The sequence below is a fragment of the Dermacentor variabilis genome, chromosome 5 (genome assembly GCF_050947875.1).
Source record: "Dermacentor variabilis isolate Ectoservices chromosome 5, ASM5094787v1, whole genome shotgun sequence".
NCBI lineage: Eukaryota > Metazoa > Arthropoda > Arachnida > Ixodida > Ixodidae > Dermacentor > Dermacentor variabilis.
The window spans coordinates 74,152,220-74,164,387 of record NC_134572.1 but is presented as its reverse complement, the minus strand read 5'-3'; the positions used below and the strand labels follow the sequence as shown (position 1 = coordinate 74,164,387).

General features: G+C 49.7%; 1 protein-coding gene across 2 annotated transcripts in view; it reads left to right on the top strand.

Moving 5' to 3' along the window:
- The window catches only part of LOC142582794 (sodium-coupled monocarboxylate transporter 1-like), a 117,127-nt gene that overhangs the window by 9,956 nt on the left and 95,003 nt on the right, over positions 1-12,168 (top strand). The window contains exon 1 of one of the 2 annotated variants that reach the window (XM_075692838.1): positions 161-782. The exons of the other annotated variant lie outside the window; for it this stretch is intronic. Within the exon in view, the coding sequence (XP_075548953.1) occupies positions 441-782 (342 nt within the window). The 5' untranslated portion in view covers positions 161-440. Of the gene's footprint in view, positions 1-160; positions 783-12,168 lie in introns of those variants that run through there. 2 annotated transcript variants of the gene reach the window in all.

Below are 12,168 nucleotides of genomic sequence, written 5' to 3'. Positions count from 1 at the left end.
GCAGACGAGCACGTGGAGAGTGTGTGTGTGTTTGTTTGGGAGAGAGAGATTTCATGGCAAAACGCACTATTTCCGCCTCTTTGGAGAAAGGCAGAAATATTTCCCTTTCTCATGAAATCTCTCTCTCTTTCTCGTCAAATCTCTCTTTAACTCGCGCATCCCGACCCCGGACGGTGTCGCGACGCGCGAGTTGAACTGATTCGTTCTTCAGCGCGAGAGTTGCGGCGTTTTGTTTCGTTGCGCGCGGGAACTTCGCGAGCGAAAACGAAGTTCGGTGAGGGTGATCGTATTCGCGCATCTTGGCATCGAGCTCCTTGGCATTGTGTCACTCCCGATGTCTAAGAAGACCTGTTCGCGCGTGCAGATCTTTTACACGTTGCCCCTTTAGGTGCCTACTTTCGTTCCGACGCCCGTATACTGTTAGAAATCTATAATCCATCATGGAAGAAGTGCCTAGGTTTACGGCAGCGGACTACGGCGTGATGTGCCTGATGCTGTGCGTGTCTTCGGGCATCGGTATCTACTTTGCCTGGCACGACAGGCACGATGTGTCGAACAAATCGTTTCTCCTGGGTAATCGGAAGTTAGGCGTGTTCCCGGTGACCATGTCGTTGATGGCGAGCTTCCAGTCGGCGACCACGGTGCTAGGCTATCCCGCCGAAATGTACTACAAGGGGACACAGTTTTGGATGGCCATTTTCGGACTTGCCATCTCCAACGTGATTGTCGCCGAGCTTTTACTGCCCGTGCTGTACAAACTCAACATGACCAGCGTCAACACGGTAAGCAGACATCGATCGCCCTATCCGCGCACGCCATATAAATTTTACTCTCCCCTTTCTGCCACGTTGCCGTCGCATTATGTTCTGTGTGATGTACCAAACAGTCGCAAATGTGCATCGCTATCTATTAATATCAAAGCTGTTTCCTGGTACTTGTGTTAATGCTGAAATCGTGACCAGCCGTTCGGATTTGGGAATTTTTATAATTTAACGCTGCCGAAATTGTGACTCGCATTAAAATGACACTTGTTTGCGGGATTATTTTCAGGCCGAATATCTTTCTTTATGCTGTTTTCTACAAGTTTCCACAGTCAATGAAGATTCCACTCGAACATTTTCACTCGAGAAGTTCAAATCTACGAATGCGTATGGATAGATATTCCATCCGCTGTTTTTATCCGCTATGTCGATTACCTGCACTGTCACATTGCCGGCTTCCATGGGCAAAGCTTAAAGAGGCAACAATGTTCTTGCGAGCGCCCATATAGTAATGAGTAAGTGACATGAATCACGAGAGTCAATCAGTGTTGTAGTACTTAGTCTGTAATGAACTCATTGTCATTCCTGGTATTGGTTGTTGCATTACTTGCATAGAATCGAGATTATTCGTGAGAAAAAATAAATCAGCATGGTGTTCTAACTTTTAAGTAGAAAACAGAAGCGGATAAAAATAAACGGTTGACGTGCAAACGTTGCAGAGGATGGTGACAGCTATTAATTTTCTTTGTACTATTTCCTCCTACCGATCGGAGAAAATCGCTTGCGTTACATTGCGGAACGCCGAGGATATACCACCACAGCGTTTATTTCACTCGAAGTCCGTTGCGAAATGCGCACCAATTGGGCGAAATCGATTTCCGCCAGCGGCCGGGTAGCCACGTGAATCCCACACGCGCACGCACGCACGCACGCACGCACGCACGCACGCACGCACGCACGCACGCACGCACGCACGCACGCACGCACGCACGCACGCACGCACGCACGCACACACACACACACACACACACACACACACACACACACACACACACACACACACAGTGTTCACCCGCCGTGGTTGCAGTGGATAGTGTGTTGGGCTGCTAAACACGAGGTCGCGGAATGTATTTAGATTTAGGTGCACGCGAAAGAACACCAGGTGGTCGAAATTTTCGGAGTCCCCCGTAGATCGTGCTTTGTGGCACGTAAAACCCCATAATTTAATTATTTTTTTTTTGTAGTAGTCAAGTCGCGTCGTACGTGCGAAGCGAGAATGAGTGAAAGAGTAGATGAGAAAAGGAAGAACTCCTTCATTGGGAACATTCCATAAAATATGACCGACAATCTGCTCGGGAATTGCGTTGCAATTCATTGGTAAGCGACCATTCGGGCAGGTGACAGTCCGGGATGATCATAATGAACTTTGCGTTCTCGTCTTAGTGCTGGTACGAGCGAATGTGGCCTCATGGTTAGATCATCGGGCTGCTGTGCTGGGGGACCGAGAGAGAGAGAGAGAGTAAAACATCTTTATTAATAATATTTGAATGGCGAGAGCAGTGTGGGAGGAACCCTCAGTCCAGGGTCCCTAAGATGATTCCGACGATGTTTCGAGCCCGTTGTATCACAGCTCGGAGGACCTCGGGAGGTCCGTCGCGGAGGCCATCGTCCCACAGCTCTTTGTTGCGTAGGGGCTAAAGGAGAGTCGGCAAGGGAGGAAAGAGATTTTCAGTGCACTCAATCGTGACGTGGAAGATTGTGGGCGAGCTGCCACAGCCAGGGCAACGATCTGCATAACAGTGTGGGTAGAATTTATTGAGAGAGACAAGGTTTGGAACAGTTGCGGTTTGTAACTGTCGTAATGCCACTGCTTGCTCCCGCGAGAAGGACGGCGGTGGTGCGGCGTGGGTGCGACGAATGCGTGTATAATGACGGAGTATGTCTTTGTAACGGAGCAAGGGATCCCCCCACTCTGAACTAGTCGCCTCACCACGCCGAGTCGCCCGGAGGGAAATTTCTCGGGTAACCGCATGTGCGCGTTCGTTACCCGGCAGCGAGGTATGACCAGGGGTCCCGAGTAAGTGGATGCGGGGAGGTGTGGTTGGTGTATTTTGCGGGATCTGTTTGAGAATTTGGTGCGCCGCTCTCGGGATGCCATGGATCGCTCCCACCGCCGGGCACGCAGCTCAATGTGTGTGTGTGTGTGTGCGTGCGTGTTTTATTTTATTATTGTTATTTTTTTAAGTGTGAACATTCTGCGAGGCAGCAGCAGCAGAACCCAGCAGCCACGGTCAGGAAAGTTCGGGAGGGTTCGCAAGAGCAAGCGATCTCGCAACGCGCATGCGTGTGTTTCGGAGGTTTCGGTAATGAATCCAGCGCGTAGTTTCTCTGAACGTTTAACAGTGACTTTGAATATTAGTGGCCAACACAAACTAACGGATCTAGAAAAGTAGTCCGGGTGGTATTGTTTCTGGCTGCTTCACACGGCCACCTCTAACTTTGCAGACATCATTGAATCACGCTTTTGGCCTCTTCTGTCATGCACCCGTGCTTTTGGGGGCAGCGGCAGCAGTTTCGCAGTCGTGTCACAGTTTACTGTGGCTGTTTTCGATGCAGAGAGAGCATTGCGAGTATATACGTTGACAGTTTAAGTAAGTTACTTTGCGCGTTAACATGAATAGCACCCAGATTCGAGAAGTAAAAAATTCATAGGACAGCGATGGTATCTCGAAATCAGTGCATTCTTCAGCTCGCACTACTAGAATGTACTACAAAACTGTCACAATTATTTGCTCGGCGTTTACGCTTCCGATATCTTAAAGCGAACAGCCGTAACCTGACCGGTGACCGTAGAATGCTTTTCCGCCGCCCAGACGACGTTCGCAAGCATGAATGCATGATAAGTGGACGCGTAAGCGCAACAACTGTAACATCACGTAAACACCCTATCTACGTCCACGGGCCAAGCGGCGCTCTCGTTGCGTGAGGCTTGTCTGGTCTTGTCCTGGACTCGAACAGAAAGCACGGGATCACAGGGGCGGTGATTATGTGGCGCATGAGTGAAGCGTCATCAGCATATACTTCACCTCGGTCACGAGGGCAAATCGGATCGACCTGGAAAATAGCGTACGACGAAGGCTAGAAAGATTCATCTCGTATCCGCGACGGAAAAGTAGCGCGTCACATATGAAAGATATTAAGTGCACACCGTGCAATTCCATTTAAAATTTAGTCTCGTGCTATATTACCTCGTGAAATATGATGTGTTTATTAAGAGAAATGCGTCGGATATCTATATACCGATATATTTGCTTCTAAACGTCGGAGTAACATGTATGTGCAACGAGGGCAAAAAAAAAAAAAGTCCCGCGTGCAAAGTTTGGTGCAGAAGCAAATGGGGGCAACAGTTTTTGATGCGAAAGTATCAAATGGCTCAGTGAGCGAAAAAGCCGGCGTTGTGTGTAGCAGCGAATTACCGACTCTTAAATTCCCATTGGCTGCGACGCCACGTCATGAGCGCGCCTCAACGGAGCAGAGCGGGCGAATCGGAACACCTGCTGTTGCGTTAGCGCGCCAGGGGCGCTATGACGTAAACCTATTCCAATATGTTTTTATTCCACTCTTTTGACAAAGGAAGAACATCAAAGGTAAGCATCAAGCAAACCTCTCCAAGGTGTCGTCCTGTTGCATGACAATGCTTCGTGTCACACTACAGGTGAAATAGTGGCAAAACTGACCTCCTCCGACTTTCAAGTGTTGCCCAGTCCTCCTTATTAGTCCGACCTGGCTCCTTCTATTATTTTTTCCCAATACCCAAAAAAAAAAGAAGAAAACGCCTAATGGAACAACGATTTTGGGACGGTGTTCAAGAAGCAGCTAACACTGCAAATGAGTGGTTACACCAGCAGACGGAAGAACTTTATTTGCAGGGACTTAAAAAGCTGCAGGACAGATGCCGCAAGTGCATTGACTTCCTGGAGGCATATGTAGAATAGTGTGTCAGTTACATCTTCCTAACTCAGTATTTACTGGGTAATTAAGGCGCAATGCTTATGAGCACCCCCTCTTACATACATATACGTACACCCGTGAGCAAAAGTATACGGACCAGGCACTGCGCGATAAAACTCATTTTCTCTTCTGTCTGTGAACGCAACTAGAAATCAAAGACTGCAGTTCAAACTTGGCATTACAAATTTTCCAGTGCACTCGTCAGTTTCCGCTTATGCGTGTTAATTACGAACAAATTTTTTTTTTCGGCGACCCAGTGGCCCGTATATTTTTGCTCGCGGTTGTACATAAATAGAGAAGCATGAATATATACATGCACAGAAAAACATGCATAATCCACCGAAAGTCCCCGAATATTCTTGCTTTCCTTGCTAAGTGGCGACACCTTCTTTGACCCGCGCTCCTCCTCCCCCTCGCAGCCAGTGTCGTCCGCCATGTTCTTTCTAACGCCCTCGGGTGGAGTGGTGGAGTACGCACACCTTTAGGTCGTCCCCAGCCGTTCTGTACATCACGATAGCCATCGATAATTGTAAAGCGTGAAAAAGCGTGAGAAAGTCTGCCTAGAGGCGTTCTTGTGTTTAACGAAGCTCTCAGATAGCAAGGCGCCGCGGCGAGAGGTCACACAGCTCAGGCAATGTGGGTACTAGGCTTCGACTAACTGGTCGTCGTCCTGTTCCTCGAAGCATTGCATGCTGCTCATTCTTTTCCAGTAGAAATCAGTAAAAAAAAAAAAGTCAGTGCCAGCGGTGGTCAGCGAAGTGCACGGAATTCGTCAGGAACTTGCGACATCATCTCCGGCGATCCGTCGTGCGTTGTATGCCGCACTCCGCTGCTGCTCGTAGCTTTCGTGCGACACCTTTACAGAAGGTGGTACATCCTGAGATTGATTCCGCTGTGTCAGTATACGTTCCCGTTGCCCATGCAAGTAAAATGCCCAGTCTTTTGGCGCACCCTAACAGGTAGCCGGAAACCGTGGTGCTGGTTTCTCTGCACAATGCGGGCTGCGCGTACATTTGCGCTTTCATTTGGAAAAGCGTTTTTTGCACGAGCTGCAAATAGCTTACGCGAAACGGGATCAGCAACACAGAATTATTGACACTGGCACACGTCGTTAGGCTGCCCGTGCACTTCGGTGTCGAAAGCTTCGGACCACGCTAGGAAGAATATGGCGAACGGAAACAGCTGCCAGCCGGAAGTGTAGCGCCGACGAATGGGGACTCGTTGGTGGCGCTTCGAAGGTTGTCCCTACTTAGGTTTTCCTTTTGCACAGCGAGGCGTTTAGCAGCGGGACGGCCCGCACGGGTGATTCAGGTGGTGCCTTCCGAGCATCGCTTGCGTGCTTCGCGGTCGAGCGCCCCTGTTTCCCGAGCGTGACCGCGCGTGTCTCGATTCGGGGTCGCTGCATCGCGCCTCTCGAGTGTCACCGACGGGTTCTGTGCGCGTCAATGTTGACGCTCTGTCTGAGGGGAGAACGCGTCGAGTGTGCGCGGCACAGCTGCCGCGAGAGAGGTGCACCCAGGTCGGTCGCGCCTGTGAGCTCTGCGAGTTCGCGTACGCATAACAGCGACAGGAAGCTGCGCCGTGCGACTTTCTTCAGTGTCGTGTTCCGCGAGTAACAGAGAGTTTTGAATTAGGGGACGCAAGCCGCTTGCGCCCCCTAATCTAAAACTCTCCAATGTTTCACTGGAGTAGTAGTCGGGATTACTCAGCAGTGCCGTGCGCGTTGCGAAGAAACGTGGAACGTCTATAGTAGTAATGCTAATAATATGAAGAAGGAAAGAACGAATGTCCGGGTTCACGCCCGCTTCAAAAGCCTGCACTCATGTGTACTGTATGAAAAGTAGGCGGGCTACGTTACCTGCGACGTCCAGGCTGTAGTTCCTCTGGTATGTCATAAGCTGTTGCAACGTCTTGGGAAATGAAAATAACTCTCGTACTCAACATCCAGAGGCGTCAAGTGTGTCACGGGAACCGCACCATACTGCCGAATAACATGTGTAGGGAAGGTGCGGAGTAGTCCATACACTTTTGACAGCAGCCATACGCATGCGTCAACATAGGCAGCAACACGCTTCAGGACATCGAAATTAGCTGCGAAAATAATAGAGCTGCGGATGCAGCAGTTGCTCGTCCGAAAGCAGATTTGTGAGCCATAAAACATGGCGTACTAGGCTCGCGCTGACGTTTTCCCTCCGAAAGTTGGGATGTTTCCGGCAGCGGGGATGGTGTAGGAACTCGAGGCTGCGACCGACAGTTTATACTGAGGCTTGCAATGAAGCGTGCTGAGTCTTCTGTTCCACCCGTGCTTTCAACGGACAAGAAGCATGTGCTCCTCCCGCGTAATGACGTGCTATAGAAGGGGAGTGTGGCGTGGTGTGTCCCCGTATGCTTTCCCAGCGTGGATTTAGAATCACGCCTCATTGGAACTGCTGGAAAGGCAAAACAGTCGGCCACAGTCGGCCACGGGACGCGAGATTCCGCTGCAAAGTCGAGTTCCTGTTGTTGCGTTTCGCCTGCGACACGCGGTTTTGCCGGCGCGACTGCGGCGGGGCGGCAGACATTTTGGCCCGTGCGGCGTCGCCGCAACGCTCCCCGCCAGGCGTTTCCAGGCATGTTCCGATGCCACGTGTCTTCATGTGCGTGTGTGAGTGTATGTGCCATTGTGCCTGAACCAGGCGATGCGACAGCAGGGATCACCCTCTCATTCCAGTCATTGTGCCCGACCGGCAGCGCTACGACAGTGTGCGTCACCATTAGCCCATTGTACATTCACGTGCTCGTCTATTGAGGGGTTCCTTCTTGCCCTCAACCGCGAGAGTATAAAAACAGCTGCCCCCGGACGCCAAAAGGAGGGCTCCGATTTCTTCTGTTGAGTAAAGTGCTCTCCCGTCTCTCTACTTCGGTCAACCTGACCGCCAACTCTTTGCGATGTTAAAATAAACAAGTTGTTTTGTTGTTACCAGTCGACTCATGCTTTGCCGGGACCTTCGGATGCTTCCAGTTGTACCCCAGGCCGCCAGGCCAACGCTACCCTTGGGGCTTGCGACCCAGGTACAACCACGGGCGTCAGCGCCGAGTTCCCAACAACCGATGCCATCGGTGGGATCCAAACACTGTGTAGCCTGGCAACGTCGCTTCGAGTATAAGGTTACATGTAGTATGTATTAAACTAGAAGCGCCGTTGCCTAACAGAGATTGAAATACGCATTTATTGTGAAACCCAACTTTTGTGGCCGACTTCTACGTGCGCGGTTGGCGGCACGAGAAATTTGCATTCTGTTGCATGCAAATGACGTAATCTACTTCTCGCGATGTTATCGGAGAACATATCGTTGCCCAAGGTCGCCAGAACTTTCCTACATCTCAACGCAGTCTTCTCCCTGCCGTCTTGCCGAATGAGTACGGAAGGTGCCACATAATAATGGGAACGCGACATAAAAGGAGCGCCATCCAACTTTGCGACGACGCCACGGGCCCGTGCGCGATGCCGTGTAAAGATAAGAGAACGCGTCGCGATGCATGGAACGGCGGACGCGGCAGCGTGAAGACGACGTGGTTGCGGTGCTTATGGGCCTAACAAGTAAGATAATACTGGAGCTCCGATTGCAACGGTCTCGCACTGCGTTCTTCCGGGCGACCTTGCGTCACTGTGACGTAACGGGTCTATACGGAAACGTCCCACGGCACCGCTCACTCTCTCTCTTTCCTTCGCGCCTTTGCACACGCGCTTTGCCTTCTCTTTAAGCGAGAGTGCGCAGGCGTGTGCTGGAATGCGACCAATGCGCATACCGAGACAACAGCGCTAATGTCACCACCTCTCAACGCTAATCAACAAACTACGTGTGCTTCTCTCATTACCGTATCTCAAAAAAAGAAAAAGAAAAGGAGAGCTAGTAGGCCATGGTGCTGAGCGTTGCGTGACTTGGTGGTTTGGGCGGCTCTTAGCGCAATGTCAGACATTTAGTTGCCTTTTTTGCCCTTCCTTCCCACACAACCACCGTGTAAAAACTATTTATATGTCTGAATCAGTGAATGAATAAAGAATAAGGAGCCACAATGTGCACTTCGGTTGGGCAGCTCTTGTTCCTCTCCACCTCTCTCTCTCTCTCTCTCTCTCTCTCTCTCTCTCTGTCGCTCGAAAGAAAACAAAAAAGGAACTCTCCCAAGTGCACCTCCCGGGAGAATTGCGGCATTCAGTTTCCTGGGGCTCTGCCACGGTTTATTCGTTTTACCACGATTCGCGTTCAGTTATACGTATACAGGCTCGTCGGCGCTCAGGAAAAGCGCGCTTACATTCGGCGATTTCTTCAGTAGCTGTGTTGACGCGCTTTGGAGGCGCTGATGATTTGCGCTTTCGCTGTCGAAAGATGTCGTGCTCCCGCTGGCTTTCGGTAATGCCAGTGCGGAGCGTTGAGTGCGGAGTTCCTGCATATGAACTTTATGACCGCACGTGGTTGCTATTTTTTCTTTTTTCTTTTGGCGCAGTGTCGGGAACATGAAAGACGAAGACAGCTGCCGCGAAATAAATAAATAAAGTCAATTAATCAATGAGTTGATCAATCTTTTACGTAACTCTGCAAAGCAGAATGTGTTTCACTGAAGGAAAAATTGCTATACGTCTGGCTGTAGCTGAATGGTACAAAGGACACTAAAGTCGGTATTGTCGGAAAGCAAGCTTCTGTATGTAAGGATAGTTAGTCCTGCGGTGATCAGTTTTCCTTAAACTACGAAGTTTGACCAATTGCCAATAAAAAATAAACTCTGAAGTTTATTTTTTATTGGCACTATATATGCAGATGGTCCGTTTATCCTGCTGCAAAAACAAGTGAATGACGATTGTTCTGGTTTCATATTTGAACAATCGATCAACAAAGAGGTTCATGCGGCGAGAGATTTACAACACAGTAAAAGTTCGCAGGGTTTTGGACTAGTAACTTTCGGGCGTCGTTGAACTCGTGGGGCATTATGTTGAATGATATGCGTTGCAGATTTTGACAGTCTATCATAGGAACTTAGGAAGCGCCTCACAACGCCCCCCCCCCCCCCCCCACACACACACGCACGCAAACACACTCATGCCTTTTTTCTTGTTTTTTATTTTTAAATTATTCTTCGTGCTCCATTCGTTGTTAGTGCAACAGTCCACTTTTCGGGAACATCAGCTGAAGGTCACATAAATGACTAATCTTCTATAATCTTGCTTACTGTTAAACGGAAATGAAATAACAAACACGTTCTACGAGTACGAATTCCCAAGCGTTTCGCACAAAGTATTTTTCTCTTTGTGGACACCAGATGTGCCCGTCGGTGTAGCAAAAGACCGCGTATCCAGTTGTTGCACGCCACAGTCTTCGCGCGCTCACTTTTGAGAAGTTCAAGCCACTTGAAAGTAAACGACATCTTGAAAAAAAAAACATTAAATTTAGGGACGCCAGCACTTAATGTTTGCGAATCCCTGTTGACCTACAATATTGTTAAGACGCCGCTTGGACGGTTCAGCGGAAATCTCCCGGAACATGCATACGTAGTTATCTTGACACGCGATAGCAACGCTGAGACTTTGCTACTGAGATGGCTTCTACGCCGCTGAGCTTATATAGCTGTTAGCTCGCGCCCTTCCCGATATCTTCCGTCGGGATACTCTTCTCGCTTAGTCTGCGTTACGCATCAGGTTACGCCGCCGTACATACGCACGTCCATTTTGACGCAACCCCCGACGGTATACCTGTGTACACTGACTCACGGCACACACTTCCGTGTTCCTTTGACAGCTCGTTACGAGGGGAAAAAAAAAAATGTGTGGGCGAGCAGAGTTGCTTCGTATTATACTTCGCGCGCGCTTTATGCAGAGCAGGGCAGCTCGGCAGCTAGGTGCCAGCCAGAGGCGTGTCTGTGTCTATCTGTTTGCATGTTGTAACAAGCACCGCCGTGGCACGCTTCCCGGCTTGGCATGCCTTCCTTGGTTACGTCTACCAAGGCCTCGGTTCGCCGATTTCCCAGCCTTATACACGCGTTAGTGTGCATGTGTGCGCACGTGGTGCACACGTGCGCACACGTGTGTGTGTGGTGCCTGTGTTGATATAATTGTGAGTGCGTGTGCGTGGTGATTCTTATGAGCTGTCCTCCTGTCTCTTTCGAGTCCCAATTTGTTCCGCAAGCGTGCGTCGCATGATTGAAGTGACGTGGAGACGGAGCCGCTGTACCGCGACTTGAAAAAGCGCCCGTCTCTCGAACGTACCTCGTATGTACAGTGGCGTTCAGACGGATAATTGACTCGACAACTGCATCGCAGACCACATATTCAGTTAACGTGTGACTTGTGAATGGACTAAGATCTGAAGAACTACTTCCGGTGCTGGAGGAAGGCAAATCACAGAATGATTTTCGCGGGGATTTTAAACGAAATAGTTTTTATTAAAGAATCATTTATGCAGTGCTTATTTAGAGTTGGAGAGGATATGTCACTGTTCTTTTAGGAAAACGTGGGGTGGGGGGGGGGGGTTTATAGAGGGAGGCTTATAGAGGTCCTATCATTTGGACAGCTGCTTTGGGTCGTACCTGAATTCATGATCTCGATTTTTGTATGTCGGAATAGATTCCTAGTCGCTTATGTTTTTCTCTGCGACTTGCATAATTTTCCTTTCCGCATCTTTCCTTCGTGGCTGCCTGCTGCTTCGGTGATTTTCGTTTCGCAACTGGGCATCTCCACTGTTGCTGCGGTATAAATAGGCTCTTCTGCATTGACATATATGCGCGCGTCTTTTGAATGACTCATGGCATCGGGAAGCTTACAAGTATAAGAGAGTGAGAGAGACAGAGAGAAGAATGACCGCCTGCTGATGCGATATGCCTAGCACGCACTGTACGAATATATATGGCTGCGTACCGGAGTGCTGCCTGTGAATGGCCGTCGACGCAGATAAGCTGGGCGCGAGGCAACAAGATGCCACCCGTTGACTCCCGTGCATATTATTTGGGGACGTTGGTCTATTGTAGTAACAGAATGACGAATAGAAAGAAAATGCAATCGCGCCCGACGAAGGCTTAGACGGAGAGTGTGTAGGTAAATAAATTTGTGGGCGCCTAGTATGAAGTTTGCTGGCGTAAGGCGGGCATTAACTGGAGGTCGCGGCGAAACAGGGGCAAAAACTTTCTACCTGCAGTGGCGGCTGCTAGTCGTGAAAATGATTGTCTGCGGAATATGGGATTGGAGTATTGAGATTTGGCGAGGGCAGCCACTGAAAGACATGTATAGCCCCCCATTTTATCCCCCCCGGGTAAAATGGGGGCGAAGCTTCGAAGTTAGCCAAAGTCCGTTGAGAAATGTTACCAGAGCTATATACTGGCCACTTACGTCAGTAAAAAGTCACCACAAAGGTCGCCAAGACTCCGAAAG